The 27911-nt window shown below is 35.7% G+C and overlaps 2 protein-coding genes and 1 long non-coding RNA gene across 3 annotated transcripts in view; all 3 read left to right on the forward strand.

The window, feature by feature from the left end:
- Window positions 1-7661, forward strand: part of LOC142633674 (protein NO VEIN-like) — a 28039-nt gene extending 20378 nt beyond the window's left edge. Inside the window, exons 8-12 of the mRNA XM_075807913.1 lie at window positions 562-674; window positions 1722-2124; window positions 2233-2550; window positions 3710-3973; window positions 6013-7661. Coding sequence (XP_075664028.1) covers window positions 562-674; window positions 1722-2124; window positions 2233-2550; window positions 3710-3973; window positions 6013-7134 — 2220 coding nt within the window. The 3' untranslated portion in view covers window positions 7135-7661. The remainder of the gene's footprint in view (window positions 1-561; window positions 675-1721; window positions 2125-2232; window positions 2551-3709; window positions 3974-6012) is intronic.
- A 3240-nt stretch (window positions 7662-10901) lies between these two features.
- Window positions 10902-11300, forward strand: LOC142634721 (uncharacterized). The gene has a single exon (XM_075808990.1). The coding sequence runs from the start codon at window positions 10902-10904 to the stop codon at window positions 11298-11300; it is 399 nt and encodes a 132-aa protein (XP_075665105.1).
- A 6023-nt stretch (window positions 11301-17323) lies between these two features.
- On the forward strand, window positions 17324-24862 carry LOC142637452 (uncharacterized). Its single transcript, XR_012844646.1, has 3 exons — window positions 17324-17441; window positions 17634-17821; window positions 24479-24862. It is a non-coding gene; the product is annotated as an uncharacterized LOC142637452 (long non-coding RNA).
- Window positions 24863-27911: the final 3049 nt, after the last annotated feature.

Genomic DNA, 27911 nt, shown 5'->3' on the forward strand with positions numbered 1-27911 from the left:
GTGAGTTCATCAGGTTGCTCCTGTTCTTTTGTATGTTTGATATTACATTGCAACATTAGCACACTGTTTTAAATGCTGTAACTTGAAACAATATATATATATATATATATATATATATATATATATATATATATATATATGCTCCTCCATATAATTCTTTGAATGGTTGGCAAAGCCAAATCCAACTTAAATGATTACCAACTTATAAATAATGTGCATTAGCACTCCTACAAGAAACGGCCTAGCTAACATGTGTCCTATGTTTTCTTCACCTGCTCTGCAGTTCGAGCTTCATACAGTGTTGTGCCCTTGATGAGAAAAACAGGGGCCACCCACTTTCTCTTTTCTGCACCAATCCTTATTTACTACTATATCTTTTTTGGGTGTATAGGTAGAGCGTAACCAATTTGTTTTCCTCTTTTCTTTTTTCTTTTTTAGGGGGAGGGGTGGGGGGTTTTTCTTTAAGAACCTGCTGCATCTCCCTGTATGGTGGGAGGATTTAGCTCACATGGATTTTTATAGTTCTTTACTGAGCTTTTTTTTTTTTTTTTTTTGGAACAGGTACGAAACGGGAAGCTAGTTAGTGATATTGGGTTTAAGGTTAAAGTTACAATGGATGACATTTTGGAAATTCTGAAAGTGTGGAGAAGTTCTCAGAGACCTTTTAAGGCCAGGTATTGCTGCTTCTTATATGCCATTTTAGATCTTTAAAAATGTCATCTGAAAGTAAGATTATTTAATTTAGTAAATGTTCTTTCTTGCTGGCTATAGAAACTAATTAATGCTTTTTTCTCTAGATTTCATGTTATCCACTTGCCATGAACATGTATGTGTAAGTCAGCTCTTGAGTCAATGCTGGATTGAAATTCCTTGCATGGCTATTCTGCGGTTTATATAATTCAGATGATTTCTTGGAAATATATTTGTTGATAATTTAATTGATGAGTTGATTCAAATTAAGGGAATGAGAAAAAAAGGTTGAAAAGACCTAAAATAACATTAATAGAAGTATTAAAGGATATGTCAATTAAGGAGGTGATGGAGAGTATGACTTTGGATAGGGTAGAATGATAAGAAAAAATACATGTGACGTTGATAATTTAATAGATGAGTTGATTCAAATTAAGGTAATGAGAAAAAAAGGTTGAAAAGACCTAAAATAACATTAATAGAAGTATTAAAAAAGGATATGTCAATTAAGGAGGTGATGGAGAGTATGACTTTGGATAGGGTAGAATGATAAGAAAAAATACATGTGACCGACCCTGATTGGTTTGTTGAGGATCTTTATCTGACTCAGATATAGATTAGTCCCAAACCCAAAATTTTGGGACTAAGACTTGGTTGTTATTATTGACTTATTGCTGTATAATTTGACAGATTTGCATTGAGATGCTTTTCATCTATATTTGCTTTCCAGAACCAGAGGTTTTTGCATGCTTTTGCTCACACCTTCATCTGTTCCTCTTCTTATTCTTTTTTGGATGACTTTCCTTTTTCCTCTTCCTGTTACAAATTACAATGATATCTTATTTACTTATGGAACACTTGCTTTTAATATACGCTTTATACGTGCACTTTTTTGACCTCTTAGCATGCTTGGGTTATATCTATTTTCCATTTATTATTTGTTTAGTCTATACTTTTGAGTCTTTCACTTATAAAAAATACTTCCAAGTCTTTCAACCAACTAAATGGGTCCAACTTTCTTTGCATGCCAGCATATCACAAATGTCAAACTTGTACACATTCATCTGGAAAGAAATGGCTACTTCAAGGCACAAAATCACTGAGGAATTACATTCTGGATCTTGTGTATTTGTTCCCTATGCGTCTGATTCTAGTCCTGAGGATGTGGTACCTGGAATGTTTTTGTCTCCTGAAGAAATATGTTGGCATGATCCAACTGGTTGTCTAGACCAAATTAAGGAAATAAATCCTCAGTGCAGTTTGACAGAAGTGACTCATTGCCCCTTAAAAAAGACACTGAGCAATATATATCCAGGCCTTCGTGACTTTTTCATTGACGGCTGCGGAGTACATGAGACCCCTCCTCTCAGTAGCTACCTACAAATTTTGCTCCAGCTTTCGACTGTTACTTTGCCTTCACAAGCAGCTAATGCAGTAAGTAACCAAATCTGAAACAAAATCACAGTTGCAATTAATGTTTGTTGTGGTGAAACAATTAATGTTTGTTGTGGTGAAACTTAAAGAGTTTCTTTCATGTTTCAGGTTTTCCAAGTGTTTCTCAAGTGGAGTGATGGTTTGAAATCTGGACTCCTGAGTCCTGAAGATATCATTTACTTGAAAGAGCATCTTATGAAATTAAACTGTGCTGTACTTCCAACTGAATATGATAAGTGGATTTCCCTACACCCTTCCTTTGGCCTTGTGTGCTGGTCTGATAATTTGAAGTTATGGAAACAATTTAAGCATTTCGATAAGATTGAATTTCTGTACTTTGGCAAACTTAGTGAGGATGAAAAACAGATACTACAAACAAAAGTTTCTGTGCTCATGCAAACCATAGGGATTCCTGCTCTGTCAGATGTAAGATCTCTCTCTCTCTCTCTCTCTCTCTCTCTCTCTGTCTCTCTCTTCCCCCTCTGTGCGCTTGTGTGTCTAGGCTGTGGTCTAGGGATGTTGCTCTTGAGTTGGCATTGTTTTAACTCCACATGAACTCATCCAATAGGTCCGGCAGTGTATCTAATTATCAATGTGTTTACCTGAATGAAATGGACAGCTAAACATTCCTACTACAAATGATTGGAATTTTAAGTTGAGCTGATCCTAAAGAAGCCTCAAACAATTTTATTTATAGCTATTTTAGCACTCAGAATAAACCATAAAGTACTCTGCCTACTTTTAGATGTATTCATGGTTCTAATTTTGTATTGTTGTTTCATAGCACATCATAAGCGAGCTTTTATACATATATAGTATAAGGAACTTTATCTTATGTGGTGCACCATGAGATACATGGGTAATCTTTGAACTGTTTCATTTTTGTTCATTTTACTGTGTAGAGCTTGTACTGATCATTTATTGATCAATTTCAAGGCTGGATCTTTCATGTGATGTTATTTGGTCCTAGAAGTTCGTTTACATGTGTTGTTTTGCAAGTATCATGATAAGTTTGTGTGGAGTATGAAATTATTCCTTTCTCTGTTGCATACACTCAAGTTGCTTCTGAATGTGTTCATAGAAAGTTGGGTTTGATTTTGTGTGTTCTTGTAACACCACTTCCACTTGAGATGTAGTTACTGGCATACCTAGCAAAAGAATGAAAAATTGTGGGAAATGGAGAACTATATATAGTGGGTTTCACTTGGAATCGGACAGCTTTCTCTCTCTCCATGAAAGGGATTTCTATTACATGTGGATATAGTACATATTTGCATAACAATTCTTTTGAATTATTGACTTGCATCAGACAATGGAATTTCTTTTAAATGCTAGAATTTCTTTTTTAGCTTGAAATAAGCACGACAATTTGTACAGTTGCCTATGAGTTGTTGAGTGGAAATCATTTGCTGTTAGATTTTGTTGATTTAAGCAAAGATGAGCACCATTTTTGTCACCCTTAAGAGAAAAAAAAAAAAAAAAAAAAAAAAAAAAAAAAATATATATATATATATATATAAAACAGGAAATGAGATATATAATGCGATCTTCATCTTCCTTTCCTCATTGTTGCATTAATGTGCAGGTTGTAACTCGTGAAGCAATATATGATGGTCTGGTAGACTCTAGCTTCAAAGCTTCCTTAGTGGGCTGGGCTCTACCTTATGCTCAACGCTACTTCTGTAGTGTACACCCTGATAAATATGTAAAACTGAAGCAGTCTGGATTTGATCTTTTGAATCGTTTACAAGTTGTTGTTGTTGAAAAGCTTTACTACAGGAATGTCATAAAAAGTTGTGGTGATTCATGTGCATCTAAGAAGCGAATTGAATGTAGCTGCTTACTTCAGGTATGTGATGAAATCCTTTGTTCCATGTCCTCTCTCTTTCTATCCCCCCCCCCCCCTCCTAAATGCCCACAACACACACATGAATATGGGTTCCAGGGGGGGTTCTCCAGGGGTTCCATCACTTCTTGTGATGTCTAGGCATTGGGGTTCAAACCCTACCAGTCACCCCCCCCCCCCCCTCTCTACCCTATTTACCTAGAAAGAAATGAAAAATGAAGATAGCATATTAAAAACAAACTTCCAGCAAAACTGATACAAAACCCAGACAGACTATGTTTGCTCTAAGCCTTTAATAATTTTTTCTTTTTGATAGGTAAATTAACATTATTGAAAAGAGACTACATCGTGAAAAGAAACACGAAGTAGCCTAAAGACTTAAAATGGGTTAATATCTACATATGAGTTGACTCTATGAAGGAGTGAATAGAAATACTATCAGCAAGACATGATACAAAATACCACTCATAAAGAGAACTAATGAAGGATGCTTGTATTTAAAATTGCGGCCACTTTTGGACATTGAGAACTTTGGAACTACTTTAAGCATTAAAAAGTTGGTAAACTACACTGGAACATGCTAATGTTATGCTGTACAAGGTTTCTGCACTTGCTATTGCTGGAATTTGGAGATTTGTGATGTTGGCTTATTTTACTTTCATCCTTCTAGTGGAGATATATTCTGTTATTAGACTAGTTTTTTTTTGCTAATGTTTTCACAATTTGAAAATCATGCTGTGTGTGATATTTGGCACTGTTGGGGATATTAATATATTATCTCTCTTTTTTAGCTATTGTCATAATAGAGGAAACTTTATATCAATTAATGACTTTGGGGCTAGCAGAAACCTACTCGCCCAACTGATGAAGTATAAAGATCAGTACATGACAACAAGATTTAAGAAACGTGGTTCATCCAACTCCATGCCTACATTTACAAGCATCATAAACCAAAATATACTACCATGGTCTCAAAATTTGAAATATTGTGGAAAATAAAGAGAAGATGCACATCTACGGTCTTCATGGTGGGGAAAGTGAATCATACTTTCTAGCATAAAGATACAAATTTTAAACACTCAATTAACTGGCGCAACTCACAAACCTAAACTATTTCCTACCGAAAAGCTAAAACCCCTAGTGCCTTTGGATGGGATTGAGGTTAGGTTGTGACTAAACCCTCCTGAGGGGGACTGCCTGTGGCCATTTTGGCATCAAGGTCCTTCAGGCATTGGTATCTTGGAGTGTTAGGGACTATGGTCATGCCCAGGTAGGGTTGCCATGGCTGTTTGCTCCCTCATCTTGTGCATATAAGGGGGGTGGGGGTGCAGGAAATAACTCTCACAAGCCCTCACAAACATACACACTCAGAATCCCATACAAACGCCAACAAGAATAAAGCAACCCAAATTTCATTGCACCTAATGGTGCTCTATCATTTGAACAATAAATCAAGGTGTTTCAATAAAACTTTCTCTGAAGTTTTTTTTGTCTTTTAGCTTCCAAACACACACACACTATGCTTATGTTGAACCATAGACATCTTTCAAGTTGAAGTCCTTATTTGGATTGATGCCTCCAAATCCCTAAAATATGTCAGACTCCAACACTAACTTGGTACTCTCCTTTTAGTTGATGGTTACTAAACTTACATGAGTGCTATTTTAAACACCAATCAAGCCCCTCACCAGAATAAACCAACCTACATATCATTGCACCTAATGGCTCTGTAACATTTGAACAATAAATCAAGGTGTTTCAACAAAATTTTCTCTGAAGATTTATTGTCTTTTAGCTTCCAAACAAAACCACAATATACTTATGTTGAACCATAGACATCTTTCATGTTGAAGCCTTTTTTGGACTGATGCCTCCAAATCCCTAAAATATGTCAGCCTTCAACATTAACTCAGTACTCTCTTTTTAGTTGATGGTTACTAAAATGAGTACTATTAAATCTCCTTTTATACTTTGAAATGTATGCTTTATTATAATTTGAGGGTATTTCCAACATTTATATCCTTATTGTATGCCTTTTACAGGACAACGTTTTGTACACAACCCAAGAATCCGATTCTCATGCCCTATTTATGGAGCTGTCTCGTTTGTTATTTGATGGAACTCCTGATTTACACTTGGCAAATTTCCTTCACATGATCACAACCATGGCTGAATCAGGTTCTACTGAGGAGCAAACAGAGTTTTTCATCTTGAATAGCCAAAAGATCCCTAAGCTGTCTAATGAAGAATCTGTTTGGTCCCTCCCATCCATACCTTCACAGACAAAGAACGATGACTCACTCCAAACAAGTTTTGATTCGACAAAGTCCAAAAAGAAGGCTGGAAATAACTCAAATTGGCCACCTGTGGATTGGAAAACTGCACCTGGTTTTAGTTATGCTCGTTTAAATGGTTTTAAGACTCAGGCAACAGCTGCACAGCCTAGCGGCAGTCCACGAAAGGATGATTCTGAAGGCACAGTCATGGAAACTGATAATGTTCCTATCTCAATTGAAGATGATTGGACTGTTGAAGATGATTATGCAGCAGCTTCAAAAGCTTTAGTTTTGTCAGCCAATTTGGAAAATCAGTCTGGCAATGCTTGCAATTCAACTTATTCTGATCAGTCTGGCCATGCTCCCAATCATACTGTTTCCACCATGCATGTTGATTTTGATCCTGTTGATTTAGATCTGGTGTCTGATGGTCCTGAGTTGGGTGCATCTAATTTTAGCAGTAGAGATCATCTTAGATTTGGTAACCCCAATGCAGCACAAGCCATGCAAACGGGGAGAATAGGTGAGAGTGTTGCTTTCAAATACATTATTGGGAAATTTGGTGGGACAGCAGTGAAGTGGGTTAATGAAGATTTTGAAACTGGGTTACCTTATGACATTATAGTAGGGGAGGAGAATAGTAGGGAGTACATTGAAGTTAAAGCAACTAAATCTCGAACGAAAGACTGGTTCAATATATCAACAAGAGAGTGGCAATTTGCAGTTGAAAAGGGTGAATCATACAGCATTGCACATGTTTTGCTAGGTAAAAATAATGTTGCAAGGGTGTCAGTATTCAAGAATCCAGTAAAGTTATGTTCTCTAGGCAAGTTGCAGTTGGTTGTTATGATGCCCAGGCAGCAGAAGGAATTTTCTGTTGTCTCCTAACATGAACACACTCATTTTCATCTGCGCTTTTGGGTTATATTGACTCTGAAGTCTTCAGCCAATCCATAACTGCCTTTATGGAAATACACTGAAATGACAGGGGATTGTGTACAGTCACTCTTTCCCTCAGACAGAGTCCAGCTCCTGCAAAGGAAAGCAAGCATTTGTTGTGGATTTTACCTGCAAGAGAACTATAATGGGGCTGACTTGGTATAGGATTTGAAGAATCTCTGTAGTGGTATTTCTTTTAAAAGAGTGACCAAAACGACAAAGGTTTGATTTGCACTGCAGGGATCTAATGTCATCTTCATAAATTGTTGTATGTAAATCATAGATTGCTACCATATTGTAATTTTATTTATTTGTAATATTTATTAGCGGGTGATAGCTTAAGCAGTTGCCCATGAAATTTTGTACTAGCCTCGTACAGTTTACTTTTGACCTTTAAAATTTGAGCAAATAGTTCCAGTAATTAAAGAGAAAAAGCAGTTCAAAGCTTTTTTCTGTTGCCTTTTAGCTTGAACAAACTCCTAATTCTTGTGGATTCAGCCAAACATTGTAATTTTACTGTGGATCTTTACATACCAAACCATTGAAACTTCATTTGTTACATTACACGACCATAGGGCATGAATAATTAATTAATTTTTAATAATATTAGTCACATTGCACACAAAATGGATCAACTAGGGACGCCAAATCTAATTAAGCAGATTATGGATCGTAGGAAGGCTATTATTCAAAACTCGCCACAAGAAAAATCTTGATCTTTGGAGGGTCTTTCAACGACAAAATGCTCTTCCTTACAAGATGATATATTATGTTTCGAGTATATATATCCAGCCCCTTACAACACATTGGATTCATCAAAACATGATTTCCAGTGTTGTGAAAGAGGTAGGTATATACGCCCGGAACATTATTTAATTTTTCCTTCCATAAGACTCCCCGGTCCCCACTCCACCTTATGAAGCTGTTCACACAACCAAGATGATATTGCACTTCGGGCAAAGAGCTCATCCGACTTTGTTGCTGTCTATACTCTACATAAGCTTATCCTCAACATTTAGATTAGATATTGAGCTTTGCTCTAATTAACGTTCCCATCTGCTAGAAGGAAAGCTCTCCTAAGCAAAAATTGACGTTCTAGAGCCTAGCATCTGAATCAATCAATTGAAAGCAGAATTGCTGATTAAACAAATAGGAGATATTTGTTTGAGTTCTGATCACTCGAAAATTTGATTATGGTCCATTCGAATGTCATATGTTATCCAATATTATTTTCAATCTCCAAAAATTTAAATTGATCTTATACTAAAAGAGGATATAAATATTTTTAAAAAAAAAGAAAAAAAAAGATAGCATAAAAGGAACTTAAAAAATGAGAGGATTTAGAGAGAGAGGAGGCCCGGCTACCTCGAATTAGCCAGAAATCCTGTTTTAGTTTTTTATGTACTAGGATCATTATGGGGGGATTCCGAAGTTTCTTTATTGAATCTAAGTAATTTCAGTTGGTGGTGGAGGAAGGGGGGAATTTTTTTTCCCTTAAGATCTTTGAACGGGGAAAATTCTACATGCAATCGGTGTTTTTGGGCAAGAGTGCAGCCCTTTGGTTAGTGAGGAATCTGGAACACTTTGTGATTGGGGTTAGTCCTAAGCAATTTTTCACGCTCAGGGAAGGTGCTACGGCGTACACCTTGCAACGGGGGTCCAATTCTTTTGGGCAGTATGCATCAGTGACAGAGCTTAAGGTTGGTGGGCGGCGGCGAACTATCATTATTCTTGCCGGTAAATTACAACACGGGTGGAGAATCTTTGGGGTTGAATTACGAAGGATGTTGGAACTTGCTCAATATGCGCTGGGTGGATTGCAGTTTGTACCGTATAGGTCTAAGCAGATCCCCAAACATCATCCTCCCAGGTCTTATGTGGAAGCTGTCAAAGCTCTAGTGCAGACAAGGTTGAAGCATGTTCAGCAGCCCCTCAACAAAGATAAGGTTAAGGCTGATTTTGTGAAGAATATTGTGGAGTTTCTTAGTGAAAAGTCTCATACACAGGTTGTAGCTTTTGAAACGCAGACTGGTAGTTCTCATCAGGCAGCCGTGGGTGGTGGGGAGGGTGGAGCAGGTGATATTAATGGCAAGAATAAATTTGATGAGAAAATCTTGGAAGGAAATAATTGTAATATTCCTTTGAAACTCAACTTGAATTCAAAAATGGTTGAGTTTGGAAAGTTGCGTGATAATAGGAAGGGACGTTGGCTGGGGAGAGGGCTGACTGTGAGTGTGAATGAATTTGGAAAGAGGCGGGTATTATGGGATGCTGTTAAGGGAGGGCAACAAGCTGGCAAATGGGTTCCACGAAATGCTGATTCTACTAAGGCAGTGGGTCTGGGTCCATCTAAGCTGAAGGCCCAAGCCTCGTTGGGTAATGAAGAACTCATGTTGGGCCTGGGATTGTTAAGCCCAACTAATTTTGAGGCTGGAGAAAGCTCACTTAGTGGATCTACGAGTCTGGAGTCTTCTTTCCAGGAAGGGGTCACGTTGCAAAGTCCAGGTGGAAATAAACTTATTGCCACGAAGGAGTTTTGGCGCCCAATGGTCAGACCCACCACATCGGAGCAACCAGCGATGCCGTCGAAGGTATCGGCGATCTCACCCATCACATCGGAGCACCCGGTGACATCGCGACACTCCGATGGTCACACCCATCACCTCAGAGCAACCTTCGACATCGCCGACAGCTCCGATGGACTTTGCAGTGACGGAGGCTGAACTTGAGGGTGGTCAGCTCAGCTCGGTTCGCCTAGTCCAGCCACCCACTGAGCCGACAGAACCGATGGTGGTGGCCCAAGTATCCCAAGAACAGGTTTTGCTGATCGGTGCTCCGTTTGGGTCGAGGTTGGGGCCGGTGGTGTCAGCAGACACAATATCGGAACAAGCTATGACTCTTGATGACCCGATAGTGTCGGAGTTGGTGCCTGTGTCGTCTTCAGTGGCATCGGAGGATGGGGTTGAGGACTGTGTGGGCTTGGAAGGATTGGTTTATTCTAACTCTGAGGAAGGTCATTTACCTGGCCCAAATATAAGGGAATTGGTTGGAGATTTGGATAAGACTTGGGGTAACTCCAAAGACTGGATTTTACAAATGCGTGATGGTCGGCAATTAGTGCTCCCATTGTTACTGTATCGTTCTCCAGATTGTTTGTTAGTCTGCTCAAGTATAGAGGGTGAGTGTGTACCAGGCAGTGTTCCTTGTACTAATGAAGGGCAGAGGGTTACTTGGGCAGATGAGAGTGAGGGGCTAGTAAATTCCTTGTCTGTGGTTCCCGGGTTAGTAAGTGAGCCTTGGGAGTCTGATGAAAGGTTGAGGTCTTCTGAGGGAGGTGATGAGCCATTAGTTGTGGTACCTTTGGCTACTGAAGGTCCGTTGGAGTTGAAGTCTAGTCCTATGAAGGAGATTGGGTGTAAGGAGAATGCAGATAATTGTCAACTTTCACAATGGGTAAAAAATAGGATAAGGGCTTTCAAGAAATCTGTGGGCACTTCACTAGAAGGTTTTGAGGAGCAGATTACAGGACTGTTATTAGCCATAGAGGCCAGAAAGAAAGATAGATAGAAACTTGTGGTGGGTGATCAGATGAAGTTGGTTAAGTCCGGACAGAAAGGTTAGTGGGAGCTGAAAAATTTGCTGTCATCTTTGAATGTTGAGTATGATACAGATAAAGCAAGGAGTGCAAGTTTTGAGCGGGCGGTTGTGTCTTATCAATGAATGTGAAGATTATTTCTTGGAATGTTAGAGGGTTGAATGAGCAGGATAAAAGGTTCAGGGTTAGAAACTTGATTAGGAAATGGGGGCCAGATGTGGTTTGTCTTCAAGAAACCAAAATGGGACTGATTAATAGAGCAGTGATTCGTAGCTTGTGGGGTGGCCAACATGTTGATTGGTCATACTTAGGCTCTTGTGGTGCTTCTGGTGGGGTTTTAGTGATGTGGGACACTCGGGTAGTGAATAAATTGGAGGAGGCAGTGGGGAGATTTTCGGTTTCCTGTAAGTTTACAAGTGTGTCAGATCAGTTTGTATGGGCGTTTACGGGTGTTTATGGTCCTAATTTACACCGAGATAGGAGATTATTATGGGAGGAACTTTGTGGCTTGAATAGCTAGTGGAGTGTCCTATGGTGTGTGGGTGGTGACTTTAATGTGGTTAGGTTCCCTTCTGAACGATTGGGGTCTACTTCTTTCACTACTGCGATGAGGGAGTTCTCCAATTTTATCTCAAAACAGGGTCTCATTGATCTGCCATTGCAAGGAGGTACTTTCACTTGGTCTAATTCTAGAGAAGTTGTTTCGAAGGCTAGGTTGGACAGATTTTTGTTTTCTGCAGATTGGGAGGATAAATTCCCAACAATTTCTCAAAGACGGCTATCTAAATTGTGCTCAGATCATTTTCCAATTGTCCTTGAGGGTGGATTTTTTTAGAGAGGGAGTATGCCATTTAGATTTGAGAATATGTGGCTGAAGGATGAAGGTTTTGTGGATAGGGTTCGGTCATGGTGGGATTCCTACCAGGTTCATGGTGCACCGAGTTATATTCTGGCCAATAAATTAAAGCTCCTTAAAAATGATCTGAAAAGATGGAATGTGGAGGTGTTTGGTCATGTTGATGTCCGGATTAGAAAATTATGGAAGGACCTTAGTGTTCTAGGGAAAAGGGAGGAGAGTCAGGGATTATCAACAGAGGAAAGGGTGGAAATGGGAAGAATTCGTGATGAGTTAGAGAAAGCTATCCTATTGGAAGAGATTTGTTGGAGGCAGAAATCCAGAGTTCTTTATGTTAGGGAAGGAGACAGGAATACTAAGTTTTTCCATCGTATAGCTAATTCTCACAGGAGGGTTAATTCTATTGATAGGCTTATGGTGGATGGGGTGTTGTCATCGGACCCGACTGCGATAGCAAACTGTATCTCTCAATTTTATAGGCAGCTTTATTTTGAGGAGATGGCTCACAGACCTGTCTTAGATGATGTGGATTTTTTTAGCATCTCGGTGGAAGATGCAAGTTGGTTAGATAGGCCTTTTGAGGAAGAAGAGGTGTTTCAGGTGATCCATGACTTTAATGGTGATAAGGCACCTGGACCGGATGGCTTTTCCATGGCATTCTTCCAGTCGTGTTGGGGTGTTTTGAAAAATGAAATTATGGCTATATTCCACAACTTCCATTCTCAGGCGGTGTTTGAGAAGAGTCTTAATACTTCATTCCTAGCCTTTATTCTTAAGAAAGTGGATGCTGTGGAGGTCAAGGATTATCGGCCTATTAGCTTAGTTGGTGGGATGTATAAGATTATTTCTAAGGTGTTGGCTAATCGGCTTCGTAGGGTGGCGCATGGACTTATTTCGGATTCGCAAAATGCTTTTGTGAAGGGCAGACAGATTTTGGATTCCGTCTTGATTGCTTCTGAATGTATTGATAGTAGATTGAAGTTAGGAGTTCCGGGGGTGCTATGTAAGTTGGATGTGGAGAAGGCGTATGATCATGTGAGTTGGGATTTTTTAATGTATATGTTGCGGCGTTGTGGTTTCTCAGAAAAATGGAGAAAATGGATAAGGTATTGCATTTCAACTGTGAAGTTTTCCATTCTGATCAATGGTAGCCCATCTGATTTCTTTGGAAGTTCTAGGGGGCTTCGGCAAGGGGATCCCTTATCTCCATTGTTGTTTGATATTGTGATGGAGGTGTTGAGTCGTATGTTGGATGTGGCTGTATCCACTGGGCAATTCTCAGGCTTTTTTGTGGGCAGTATGACTGGTTCTTCAGTAATGGTATCTCACCTTTTATTTGCAGATGACATGCTGATTTTTTGTGATGCTGAACCTTCTCAGATTGCTAATTTGAGGGCGATTCTTGCTAGACTTGAGGAGGTGTCAGGGCTTCGTATTAATTTAGGGAAATCTGAGTTGGTACCTGTTGGAGGGGTACCCAATTTGGAGGCTTTGGTGGGTTTGTTGGGGTGTGGACAGTCTTCTCTGCCCTTGAAATATTTGGGCCTTCCTTTAGGTGCAAAATTCAAGGACTTATCTGTTTGGAACCCTATTCTTGAGAGAATGGAGAGGAGATTAGCAGGTTGGAAGAGAATGTATTTATCTAAAGGAGGTAAGGTGACACTCATTAAAAGCTCACTCTCGTCCTTACTTACATACTTCCTTTCCCTTCTTCCTTTACCGGGTAAGGTGGCTAAGCGTATGGAGAAGTTACAGAGAGATTTTTTGTGGGATGGGATTGGTGGTGAACCTAAATTTCATTTAGTTCATTGGGCCAAGGTTTGTAGGCCTTTGCAGGATGGGGGGTTGGGTATAAGCAGGTTAGTAATTTTAATTCTCGCCTTATTAAGGTAAATGGTCGTGGAGGTATGGTACCGAGAGGTTTTATGCTTTATGGAGGAGGGTTATAGAGGCAAAATATGGGAACATGTGGGGTGGTTGGTGTACGAAGAAGGTGACAAGTCCTTATGGGGTCAGCTTGTGGAGATATATTAGAAGTGGTTGGTTGAACTTCTCTAAACTTCTCGTTTATGATGTGGGGGATGGTACTAGAGTAAAATTTTGGAAGCATGTGTGGTGTGGGGATTGTACTCTCCAAGAGGCCTTTCTGGAGCTATATTGTCTTAGTAGGTCCAAGGACTCCTCAGTGGCTGAAGTTATGGGTTGGTCTGCTGGGAGGTTTCACTGGAATGTGCAATTTCGTCGTCCACCACAAGATTGGGAAGAGGAAGCCTTTGACCGGTTTATGGGGCTAGTCTATTTCTTGTCAGTGAGAGGGTTTGGGCCAGATAAGGTTTGTTGGAAGTCTGCAAGGAATACAAGATTTGAGGTTAGAAGTTATTACAGTTCCTTCTACCCTCATAATCTTGTTTCCTTTCCATGGAAAATGATATGGCAATCGAAGGCGCCTCCAAGGGTAGCCTTCTTTTCTTGGTCTGCTTCCTTAGGTAAGATCTTAACAACATACAACCTTCGTAAAAGACGAGTGATAGTTCTTGACTGGTGCTCTATGTGTAAGAGGTGTGGGGAGTCAGTGGATCATCTTCTACTTCATTGCACCATAGCTTGGGAGTTGTGGTCTTTGGTTTTCTGTTTGTTTGGCATTCAGTGGGTTATGCCTCGTACTGTTATTGAGGTGTTTGAGGCTTGGCAAGGAAAGTTTGCGTGACATCGTCACATTGATGTTTGGAGATTAGTACCTCACTGCTTAATTTGGTGCATTTGGCGAGAAAGGAATGCTAGAAGTTTTGAGGGCTGTGAACGATCTTTGCTGGAGATTAAGTCTTTTTTCTTACACACACTCTTTGAATGGAGTGTGGTTTTTTCTCATTTTTCTTGTTCTTCCTTTTCTATTTTTCTTAACCGTTGTTCTTTTGTTTCTTGATTTTTGTACCCATAGTACATCCCCAATGTACTCGTCTTGGCATTTTCTTTATTATTATTAATAATATTCTTACGTTATTTATCAAAAAAAAAAAAGAAATCGTATAATTTTTTAAAGATATATATATATATATATATATATATATATATATATATATATGACGATTTCATATATATTTTTTTTAAATTGTGCTTTATGCAGCAAAATTGTTTTAACATACATAAATATTTTCCTAATGCTTAGGAAATTTAGGGCAATTTGAGATATAACAGGATAAGGACTTCGTGTAATTATTCTGTTATTTCCATTTTCCACTATAAGATAGTTTCTTGCTCTAGATAAACATGTGTGACAAATATGTATGCATCTTTTTTTTTAATCAATATATTTCACATTAGTTTTTATTTTTTCCCAAAAAAAATTGATGGAATGCTATTAGGTCGAATCATGCATTATGATTTTTTTTTTGTCGTCATTTTTTTTTTATAGATTGTTCTAAATGATTGATAAGGATGAGAAGATCAATAATTCACCAATAAGTTTATATATCGCGGTTGTTTTGGTCCCTAATGTGGATGACAGTACTATTAGAGTGATGATCACAGACCACAACCTTGTGTCTGCAATGAGACTAGATTGGGTAAATTGTGTCTGAATGCAAATGAGGGTCTTGGTATTTATAGGCAAACTCACGCCTATTTGGGAGTAGACATAACTTTATGAACATTTACTTCAACCCTTCCAGCAACAACCTCACCCAACTATGTTCTCTCTGCTAAAACAAATATTGGATTTGTGAAGCAACACTACCTACTGAGTGAGGTTATTGTATTTTTAGAGTGCAACATAGAATGGTGTAATCATCTATTACAACTACACACTAGCGTGTTTATACTTGTGTTTATCATTTTAGTTTCTAGTGCAATTACAGAATGAGTATTTTCCGTGATAAGTATTGTCAAAATTACAATTCATAACAAAAGAAGGAAGATGAATTTTCTGAATTTTTTTTACAATGAAAAAGAAGTTACTATGAAATTCAGTACAAAATAAATTATAAATTATATGTGGAATTTAATAGAACGTTGAATTTCATTTGATAAATTATTCATTTGAATTATAGAGAAACAAGTTTTTACATTTTATTGTTCCTCAAAAAAAAAAGTTTTACATTTTATTAAATATTAATTAGAATAATTTTATTTTTCATCTATTGATTGGTCTTGAATGTATATCCTTCTTATTTTTGAATTCCAAAAAATTTCTAGTGCTTTTAAATTTGGCTACCAAACAGCACCACAACTTTTTTTTTTAATTAAACAATTTCAGATCATTCGTACTCAAGAATAATCACGCTCTATGTAAGAGAAAATGAGAGAATCAATATTGACCTATAAAGACCAATTCAACAAAATACACAAAAATTTATCATTTTTGATACACTGATTTTTAATTTAATTTAAAATCAACTATAATTGTCCAATATCTTAGTATTATAGGTGTTATGTAAACTAGAGTTGCAAGTTTTCACCCACAAGAAGAATAAGAAGAAGAAGAAGAAGAAGAAGAAGAAGTTAGAAGTAAGAGTATTCATGGGTCGAGCAAAGCTGGGTATGTAGCAGCTCAACCTATCATTTAATCTGACCACATCGGATAGAGGGAAGGAATTCATTATTTACCTACTCTCAAATAAGATTAGACAATAAAAATCCTAATATTAAAGAAGACTTAGCCACTCAAAAGTCCATAGGTGGCTATGGAATATAGTTGAAACCAACGAAGGGTGATGACGGTTATAAATTAATAGTTGAGATTAAAAGTTTAAAAAATCACTTTCAATCTCAACCATTGAATCAAAATTTTTATTTTTATTTTTAATTTCCATAACCCTTTCACCTTTCTAACATTTAAATTTCATCAACACATAGTAATTGCACCTTGCATCAATAATTAGGTTTTCGGATTGGATTCAAATACTTAGATGCATTGATTTGATTGGTCAATAAGATAAGTATGATGTATTTTAAAGAACAATTAAATTGAAAACAACTATAAACCAAGTCTTTGAAATTAAAAACCTAATGTGGGGTGGAGCTAAGGGGTCTTGTTTACCCGTTGTGATAATTTTATAAACATATTAGTTATGTAGTTGATAATGAAACATAGGGTCTATTTGAATAGAATTTATTGCTGAAAACTGAAAACACTGTAGCAAAATAATTTTTAAATAGGTAAAAAATACTGTTCATGCCAAAAGTTACTGTTCATTGGCCTTAAATCACTGTTCATGGCCAATGAACAGTAACAACACACGCGTAAATAAAAAAAAAAACTTGGACGTGGACGTGCGTTTGCGCTATCCAAACGCCCTCATAGTAGTTATGTATCGTTGTTTGGAACTCATGTCTCAATGGATAAAAACATGACTTGGATTTTTTTTTTCTTTTTTTCAATTTTTTGTAGACTTTTTCTTATTGGAACTCGAATTTCTTTCAATTGATACTATATAACTATTATGTCTGCAAAATTAGCACAACTAGCCAAAAAAAAAAAAAAGCGCAACTAAGATACTAACGAACTCTTTTTTTTTTTTTAAGATAAAGTTTCAAAATGAACTCTAGTTTTCTTATTGGACAACAAGAGATTTTATCTAATAAAACTCTATCTAAAAAAATTACTAATCAAGTTTTAGGAGTTTGAATAATTCACGGACATAATGACGTTTAAGATTCTTTTGACATTGTTGTCACTCGCCGCCCCCAACCTAAATTCTTAACCTACAAACACAGTCAAAAAATTGTAACGAAATCAAAGAATTTGGAACTTGAAAGCAACAATGAGAGAAGTTCTAAGACTCTTCAATACCCACAAACCAAAACTGGGTAAACTAAAAAAATGACTTTTTTTCCGTTCTTTCTTTCACTTCTCAGAAAACTTTTTTTTTTTTGTTTGAGAAACAGAAACATGGGATTCATCCAAAAACCACATTCATCAATGAAAGTTTTGTGCTTTTGTTTTTTTAGTTTCTGGGTTTTGGAATCTAAGCCTTGATTGATTGTGATCTTTACGAACAGCGCTACATGGCAGCAGCAGAAACCCAACTTTGCTAATCTTTCAATGGCAGCAGCAGCATATCATATTCTTAGCAAAAGAAATCGCAGGAGCAGGTGCAGGAGCAGTACTCCGCCATCCTTTTTGGATTCAGGTTATTTTGTTTGCGGGTCTTTACTTCTCACGTGGTCTCTCGGTTTTGCTGCTTTAGGTAGGTCACTTTCTTATTCTTATTCCTCAGCTTGGTAATTGTTTCTTTTTATCTTAACATTCTATGTATATAGTATTTATTCGTAAAAAATAAATTGGTTAAATTTATAGAATGGTATAATGCTTTTAGATTCCAGCCCTAAAAGAATGTTGTTTTTTATGCTTATGGTGTGTTTTGCATCATGTTTTTGACGTTTTGTTGATGGGCACTCTATTGTTTGAATTGAGGTTATGGTTTCAATCTCATTTTTTGAGGTTCCTTGAGGGAAGTGAATGTGATAATTGGGATATAGTGTTTTGTAAAGTTTTAGACCCCTTAACACAATATGTTTAATCTAATATTAAGCCAAGTTGATTAATAAGTTTGTTAATTAAAACTAAGTTAAACAAATGTGTAAATAAATATAAAGCGGAAAGTAAAGAACACAAAGATCTGATGACCCAGGAAAACCTAACCAGTAAAAAACCTAGAGATGATTTAACTTAGCTATCCTCAAGGTAAAAAATAGATCCACTAAGAAAGAATTGAAGTTTGTACAATAAGTCTTAGATCACTAACATCTTATTACTACCTTGAGTAGAAAACTTACTACCACGGAGGAGAAGTTCTTTAAGCAACAACTGAATCGATCATCAAACTCTTGACATGAATCTTGATCTTGATATTCTTATGCACTACAAAATACGGGGTCTATAGCCGCGTTTCAAAAACGCGGCTATAGACCTCGAAAACGCGGCTATAGACCTGAAGCCGCGTTTTCTATGGCCGCTTTTACAACCCCGGCCTAAGTGGCGCAGCAACAGACCCTGCGGGTCTGTAGCCGCATTTTTAAAACCGCGGCTACAGACCAGACCTGAAGCCGCGTTTTTGAACCACGGCTATAGGCTTCAGGTCTATAGCCGCGTTTTTAAAAAACGCGGCTATAGTCAGCGACCTATAGCCGCGTTTTTAAAAAACGCGGCTACAAACCTGCTTTGAGCTGCATTTAAACCGCGGCTATAGGTCTTTTTAAAAACGAAAAAAAAATTTACTGGGGTTTTTTTTCCCCAAAAAATTCAAAAATTCAGCTTTTTTTTAAAACAAAAAAATTTTCTGGGTTTTTTTTTCCCCAAAAAATTCAAAATTCAAACAAAAAAAATTTTTAAATTAAACACAAACCCAAAAAATTCAAAATCAAACACAAACCCAAAAATTTTAAAATCAAACACACCCATAAAATTCAAAATCAAACACAATATACTGACAATACAAATGCAACGTGCTCCAAAATATAACAATACAAACCATGAATCTCCTCTCATTCAACAAAACCAACCCAAATTTAACACTAAATCCATTCAAAGAACACAAAAGCTCAAGAACACAAACCTATTTAAACATAAGCACAATATCAACAACACAATAGCAAAAATAACTTCTAGCAAAAGTATAATACCCATAAAAAAATTAGAGAATTTTTACCTCAAATAGTAGAGATGAGTGAGCCTTTAGCTTTTCTTATGAAGTTTTCCAGTGACCCTTGCTTGAAAAATGAAGTATATGGTGGTGTGGAGTGTACCGGTGTGTGCGTTGTGTTGAAAGAAAAAAAGAAGGAACGAGAGAAAAAAAGAAGGAAAGAGAGAAAAAAAGAAAGAAGAAGCAGCAGTAAAGAAACAAAGAAAGAAAAAAAAAAAAGAGCAGTGTTGGAGTGAAGAAGGAAAAAAAAAAAAAAAAAAGAGAAAGAAAGGAGAGCTGGGCGTGACTTGCAGAGAAGAAAGAAAGAAAGAACTGAAGAAAGCAGACAACAATGACCAAGAAAGAAAAGATAAGAAAGAAAAGATAAGAAAGAAAAGATAAGAGTGGGGGTAGGTGGGAAAGTGGGGCTCTGGGTTTTTTTAATAGTGTTATCTATAGCCGCGTTTTCAAAAACGCGGCTATAGCCCCTCCCTTATGTTAAAATATCAATTTATTCGGATGCACGTACAGCTCATCCTTTTAAAAAATATATATATTATTTCACTGGACCTATAGCCGCGTTTATGAAAACGCGGCTATAGCCCATCCCTTATAAAAAAAAATTTATTCGGATGCACAGGTACTCTTTTTAAAATATATATATTATTTGACTGGACCTATAGCCGCGTTTTTTAAAATGCGGCTATAGCCCCGCCCATATATAAAAAAAAATTTATTCGGATGCCCAGGTTACCAGCGTAAAAAAATATATATGGACCTATAGCCGCGTTTTTGAAAACGCGGCTATAGCCCCCCTTATATATAAAAAAAAAAAAAATTATTTGGATACACAAGTCATCTTTTTAAAATATATATATTATTTGACTGGACCTATAGCCGCGTTTTGATAAACGCGGCTATAGTCCGGACGTAAAACGCAGCTCAAGACACTAGGAACGCGGCTTTAGACCTAAGCTATGGCCGCGTTTAACAAAACGCAGCTATAGGTTGGGTCTGAAGCCGCGTCTCTAGGAAACGGCGCTATAGGTTTGGTCTATAGCCGCGTTTCTTTTAAACGCGGCTATAGGTCAAGTATAGCCGCGTTTTTTATAAACGCGGCTATAGTGCGCATTTTTTGTAGTGATGTGTGTGTATGAAGATAAATACCTCTAAATCTCACAAAAGATTCACCACACAACACTCAAAGGACCTCTAAAACATAGCTAAGGTTTTTCCTTTTATATGTAAAGTAAAATATAAAACTCTACACCTCAAACAAGCTTAGGCAGAATTGGAAATTGCCAACACATTACATATTGAAGTTCTAATAATTGTTATTGATTCCGTTCCGTTCCGGTCAGAACGGCAGGAATATTTCGTACCGGCATGCAAACCGGTACCATAATACCCCTTGTTCCACCTCGGGTCAAATTTCGGCCTATTTCGGGGCGTTTCGGCCATTCCAACCAATTCCGGTTGAAATACAAATTTCAGCTGAAATACAAATTTCAGCCGATACCAGATTTTAGCTTTAAAAAAAAAAAAAAAAAATCAGACCTTCTTCTTGGTTATGGATCCTTCTGCTTCTTGTTTTTTTTTTTTTTTTTTTTTCTTCTTCTGGGTTTCAGACCCTTCTTCTTCTTCTTCTTTTTCTTCTTCTTTTGGTGGGTTTCAAACCCTTCTTCTCTTCTTTACTTTTTTTATTTTTTCTTCTGGTGTGTTTCGGTCCTGCTGCGGCCAACCACTCTGCCTTTCCTTTTTTATTTGTGTGTTGTACACGTAATGTATGTGACTACTTGTGAGCCTCCTTACTCTTCATTAATTGCTATGTCCTTTGTTTTGAATTTTTTTATTTGTTTAGTTTTTGCCAGCCGACATGCTCCCATTTTGTTATTTGTATTTTAAAATTTGTATTTTTTCTTTGTTTTGTTTTTGTGAGCCCCACATGATTAACAAAAAAAAAAAAGAAAAAAGAATGTTGCAGCTTTTATCCTCTTTCACTGTTCCAACATCCAACTACCAATATTAACGTCAAGTTTTTATTTTTATTTTTTATTATTACTCTTATTATATTTTATAAATAATTTAACTGATACTTATTATTATTATTATTATTATTATTATTTGGACTTGAAGGTTACATATTAGTTGAAATATGTACTTATAACTTCTTTAAAACCCTTAATAATTTATATAGGTTTTTTTATTAATAATATATATATATATATATATATATATATATTTTATTATAAAATATTGTAATTCCGAAACACTCTGAAACGGTACGCTGAAATAGGTCGGTATCGAAATATTCTGTTCCATTGGACAAGCCAAAACGGAGTCCGAAACGGTATTCATAAGATTGGTTCTAATACATTATTCCCTAAGGTCTTAGAACCTAACATGTTCTAAGGTTGAGCTTGCATGTGTGGGACTTATGATTCTCTTTAGTTGAGAAATTGTGTGAGAATATGTTAGAGTCTAGCCTCAATAGATTTTGATCTTAATTGGTTATGTGACATCTGATTACTTAAGTTCTTGCGCTTTGCTAATCCTATGCACTATGCACTAAAGAGTCTAGGAATGGTAATGCGGAAGAGTGGTGACAAACATGAAGTTAATTAAAACAAATTGAGGGGAAATAAACATTTTATGTCTTCTGAGGATGGTTTTGATGAGTAGATCAGGACACTTGCTAATATTAGTATTTCTGCTTCTGTTTCTGTTTCAAGAGTGTGTTTGTGTGATGATACGTGCAGGTGAATACTTTCATGACGAAAATATGGGTCACACTGAGAGTTGTTGCAAAATAACTAGGGAAAGCCGTGTGGTTATTTTACCAAATGGCTTTTGTAGCCATATATCAAATTTTCAATATAGACTTCCAAACAGACCAAGAAATAAAAATTGGGGGGGTTGCTCTTTTTGGTTTAAATAATATTAATGTCCTGTTAATTTGGTTTCTCCTGGTTGGAAGTGTTGGTAAAAAAATATAAAAGTGTTTGATACATACTAACTAGAGATAGTGTTGGATAACTGGAAAAATCTTTGAAATTTACGATTGCATGTGAAGTTCAAGCTTCAAAGGATTGGCCAAAACTTGGCATCTCTTAAACGGTCTCTTATATACGTATTAACTTTACATTTGATTCAATCAATTCCTATGTAAAATGAAACGGGCTATAGACTTAACCTATAGCCGCATTTGTAAGTGTCTTTAGTTGCGTTTGTTTGGGCCTTGAATAATTTTTTTTAAAGGATGACCTATAGCTGCGTTTAAAAAAACCAATTTGTTTTAACAGCCGTGTATAGCCAAATGAAATATAAATTTCATTCGGGTATTATACTTTTGCTAGAGTTTATTTATTTTTATCTAAGCTTTAATAATAAAACCCATGTGATTTATGAGCATTGGGAGTAATATTTATGTGTTTATATATGTGGGTTTTACATTGGTGGAATTATTTGATTTTGAATTTTTTTGGATCTGTGCTTGAATTTGTGCTATAGTGTTGATGATATTATGTTTATGTTTAAATGAGTTTATGTTCTTGAGCTTGTTTTTTTGTGTTTCTGAGCTTGTGCTTATGTGCTCCTTGAATGGATTTAGTGTTAGATTTGGGTTGGTTTTGTTGAATGATAGGAGATTCATAGGTTTGTGTTATTATATTTTGGAGTACGTTGTGTTTGTATTGTGAGTATGTTGTGTTTGATTTTGAATTTTTTGGGTGTTTTTGTATTGTGAGTACATTGTGTTTGATTTTAAATTTTCTGGGCTTGTGTTTGATTTTGAAATTGCTACAGGTTTCGAGCCACACTCGCTGCATTATTTTAACAAGTTTTACCTAAATATATATATATATATATATATATATATATATATGTATATATATATATATAAAACTACATATTGCTTTAGGTAATTGGAAGTTGGTTGGTTTCTTTATAATGAAATGCAAATACACAATCTTGGAGGTTGTTTATTCAAGTGTCGTTGAAAGCAATCTTTAGGCGTGCTTAAGTTGAAAGCTCGAAATCTCAAGCACTCAACACTTTGCTAGGCCAAAAAAAGCTCATTTAATAATGCGTGCTTTAGACACTTTTTTGGGCTTTTTGAAGAAGCACTTAAGCATACTTTTTTTTTTTTTTCTTACTAATTAAAAAAATATGGATCATCAAAACTAATTGTTTGATCGTGAAAAAAGTAACATGGACCAATGATTTACTACAGAACCGCTAACCTTAGGGTGTTGTATTGCACAAACAATTTAATTAATTACCTATCATAAGATACAAACAAGATTAATTTACAATTCTTGTGTTTTTGGTTAACTATCACAGTTATGTACTTTTATAAAACACAAGAGATTTATATAAAATACTATGTTTAAACTTTTTATAACTAGATTATTATTATATTGACCATTGATAATTGTTTGCAATTTACTATATACAAATTTTAAGAATTGAAATAACTTGGGTAAATTTTGAACTTACAAACATTATTTAATCGACTTTCTTAATAAGTAAAATATAGAAATTTTGAATTATTTTTTATTTTATTTTATGTATTGAGTATTTCTATTAAAATTTAGGAGATATTATATTTGAAAATTGTGGGTTTTATTTCAATCAGGCACGCGCTTGCACTTTGGACCAACCTTCAAGAGGCCTATATGCTTAAGTGCGATAGAGGTTTTGCTAACGTTGTTTATTCCTACTAAGTTGAAAAATTATAGTATTTTATGTTTTGATCCTAGTAAATGCTTGTTAGCCCATAATTAAGGCTGGGTGTGCTATTATGATGCAGTTAAAGATGAGTTTGCCAATGGTGTAAACTCAAGAAGAGGGCATACCACATGATCAAACTTCTTGATTGCAGGCTTCTTAATTCCTCCTTAAGTGTAGCTTAACCTGTTTATTTGAATTGTTGGGGAAGGGTGTGATGTGGGTTTAGATTGATCACTGTCAGCAGTGTCGGTTAGATTAAAGTATTTTAGCTAGTGTTAGTTCATCTTGTAATTAAAAGAGCAGACTTTGGATGGAGAAAATTTACCAAAGTTAGCAACTCATTCCTTTGAGTGTGCACTACTTTTTTAAAATCTATATAACTTTTTGGTAAAACATTTTGTAATAATTATCTTGAAATCTTTGGCTGCTCCACAAAGTTGTTTCTATGGTTGTAAATGTGCTTCTAATTATGAGTTTTTGTGAACTTTATAGTATACTCCGATCCATTAGAGAAGAATGGTAAACACAAAGAGGACGAAGTTGCAACTACAATTCCAACCACAGATGTGGAAACTTCTCCTCTTGCTGGAAAACCCTTACCCTCGCTACTCACCCTAGAGCCTATGGATTGCGAGAACCAGTTCTAGAAGATCAGCAGCAAAAACCTTTTCAAATGGATGTTGGAAGAGAAAATTAAGGTCAAACCAAAAGATCTTGATGAAAAGAAGCACATTGATAAAGATAGTCATTCTCAAGCAGCTTATTCAATTCAAGCAAAATCTATCCTAAGTGTCAAATTATTTAACACTTCTCAAATTACTAGATATTTTATTTTATTTTTATACTGGAAACTCAATATTTTATATTTTTTTGTACTGGAAGATAGTTCAGTTTATCCTTCTATTGAATATCAAATTATCAATAGGTTTTTCGATTGTGTTGACCTTTTTATGTATATAAAGTAAGTTGGTACTTCTTGGTTTTTCCACTATATCTAAGTTCAAATCTCCCAACTCTCATTATTAGTTGTAAGTATAGAATTACCCCAAAAAAAAAAAAACCCAGAAACCAAGTTCTAGCCGCTAAATAATGCAAGGACGGTTTATGAATGTTTTGCCATTGTTGTCCCTCATCACTCCCAATGGGTGGTGTTTATTTCACAGTACTTATTGCAGACAAACATACAAACACTATTTGCACTGAAATTGATTGTTTTGACATTATTGTCACTTGTTGCCCCCAATTTTGTCTTCATTCTCATTGAAAGCTTTTCATAATAGTTGGTCCTATCCATTGCCTCATATAGGTTACCCATAACTAGTTTTCTCTCATTATTAGCAAGGTGAAGAACTCAAGCAAGAGGGCCCATAAATTTGAGGATATAAACTACAATATTCCAAAAAGAAGGCATCAAAATTGTATCTATTACACGTTTGGAATTTGCTTCTTTGCCCATCTACTATGAGGCCCCTCCTAAAAAGGTAACATGTTCCTTAAGTTATGTTTTTGCTTATGAATGCATTTTAGTGTAAAATATGAAGTACAAAACCTAGTTTTTCTGAGCCTAGATATTCAGCTCTCTTTGCTTTGTGTAATCTCTCATCATGTTTAACACAACCCCCATGATTGTAAATATATCCAGTCATTTGAATGGTTTTTTCCAAAGTTCTTGTAACTCGGGAAATTTTCCTAATATCCTCCAACATAAGGTCAATACAACGTGCAACACATGGAGTCCAATACATATTTGACCTTTTGGCTTCCAACAACTTCCCAAGGGGTAGAGCTATAGCAAGGCTTTGGACCCCCTAAAATTTTTAAAAACGATTTTATATTATGTATAAGTGTTAAAAACTTTAAATATTTAGCTACAAAAATAGAAGTTAGCCCCCCAAATGTTTGAGTTAGTTCAACGATGCTCTTAAAAACCAATAGAATTTGTCAATTGGTCTAGTAGTTATAGAGACAAGATAGTTTTTGTTTTCTCTAATTCGGTTTTTCGTACATGTTTAATATCAAACTAAACAGCTTTTGTATACTTGTTCGAGTTTAAAAGATGATAAGTTCCCCTAAAAAATTATCTTGCGAATATAAATGTAAAAGTTGTTAATTTTATATATAATATATTTATAAATTATGACCTACTTTGGTATCAAAATATTAATGTTTATATTTGTGTATGTGCATTTACGCATGTGTGTGATGAGTTATCTTGACTCAAAGCTAATATATTAGTACCAAAATCCCCCCCCCCCCCCAAACAAAAAATCTTAGCTCCACCCTCCCAACCAACACATAATTAGATCCATTATCTGTTACTAATTGCACTACATTAGCCTCCCCAATTTGATTGACAAATAATCAAGTAATTCAAACGTTTTTCCTTTGTTTTTAAAATACATGATGCATCAATTGACTTCACAAACATTGTTCCAGTGGAGTAATTCACCAAAATGTTTATTAAGCTCTGATTGGTTCTACTAGGCCACTTATCGGACATAATAGAGGAACCATGTTTCCCCCAAGATTCCTTGTGATTACTCAATAACTCATTTGTGTAAGCCACCTCTTTATTGAGAATTGGAATACTTAGCTCATGGTCAGTAGGAGGTTTCATATTTGGATTGTATTTCCCAATAGCTTCAATTACCCATTTAAAGTAATCGAGGTGAAAACTTGCAACTTTGGCTAGTTTACAACTTTACATGACACCTATAATGCTAAGATATGGACAGTTGCCATTGAAAATCAATGAATAACCATTCTTATCTTATATATTGTTGATTTTGAATTAAATTGAAAATTATGTATCAAACGTGATAAATTTCTGTGTATTTTGTTGCATTGGTCTTCACAGCTTAGCAATGATTCTCACATTTTCTCATACATAAAACATGATTGTTCCTATGTACTAATTATCTGATATTGTTTTTTCTTTACAAAAAAAAAAAAAATGTCGTGGTGCTATTTATTTGGTTGCCAAATTTAAGAACACTTGAAAATTTTTGGAATTAAAAAAAAAAAGATAAATATTCAAGACCAGATCATTATATGAAAAATAAAAATTATATTATTTATTCAATAACAATAAAGTGTAAAAACTTGTTTCTTTATAATTCGAATAAATAATTTATCAAATGAATCTCAAGATTCTATTAAATCCCACATATAATATATAATTTATTTTGTAATAAATTTCACAGTAATTTCGTTTTCATTGTAATTTTTTAAAAATCCTTTAGAAAAATTATTTTCCTTTCTTCTTGTGAGTAGTAATTTTGACCATACTCATTATCCAAAAATACTCAATTTGTAATTGAATCAGAAACACACAAATAAAAAATAAAAAAATAAGGCAAGCACAAGTACAAACATATTAGCATGTGGTTGTGATGGATGATCACACCATTATATGGTGCACCTTCACACATACAATAAACTTACTTGTTGGATGGTGTTGCTTCACAAACGGTATCATGATAAGGTTGTTACTGTAAGGGTTGATATATGCGTGCATAAAGTTATATCCATTCCGAAGAAAAGTGAGTTTGCCATAAATACTAAGACACTAATTTGCATTCAGACACAAATTCCACAATTTATCCTCTTTGCAGACACAATGTTGTTGTCTATGATCACCACTAATGGTACTGTCATCCACATTAGGGGCCAAAACAACCACTATATAAACAAATTGGTAGGTTGTTAATATTCTAATCCTTAGCAGCATATACTAAAACAACCACTATTTTAGTATATACTAAAATATTTTAGCAGCATAAAGCACAAAAAATGAAGAAAATAATATTTTTCTATTTTTTTTAAAAAAGTTAAATATATAAAATAGGCTTTCTGGCCATTTCATTAATTTTTTTCAATTTAAATGTTGGACAACATATGACACTTGAATGGCCCATAATCGTAT

The sequence above is a fragment of the Castanea sativa genome, chromosome 5 (genome assembly GCF_040712315.1).
Source record: "Castanea sativa cultivar Marrone di Chiusa Pesio chromosome 5, ASM4071231v1".
NCBI classification, from domain to species: Eukaryota; Viridiplantae; Streptophyta; class Magnoliopsida; order Fagales; family Fagaceae; genus Castanea; species Castanea sativa.

What these genes read in the sequence shown, in the direction of transcription:
- LOC142634721 (XM_075808990.1), top strand. Translation starts at nt 10,902, where the DNA reads ATGAATGTGAAGATTATTTCTTGGAATGTTAGAGGGTTGAATGAGCAG.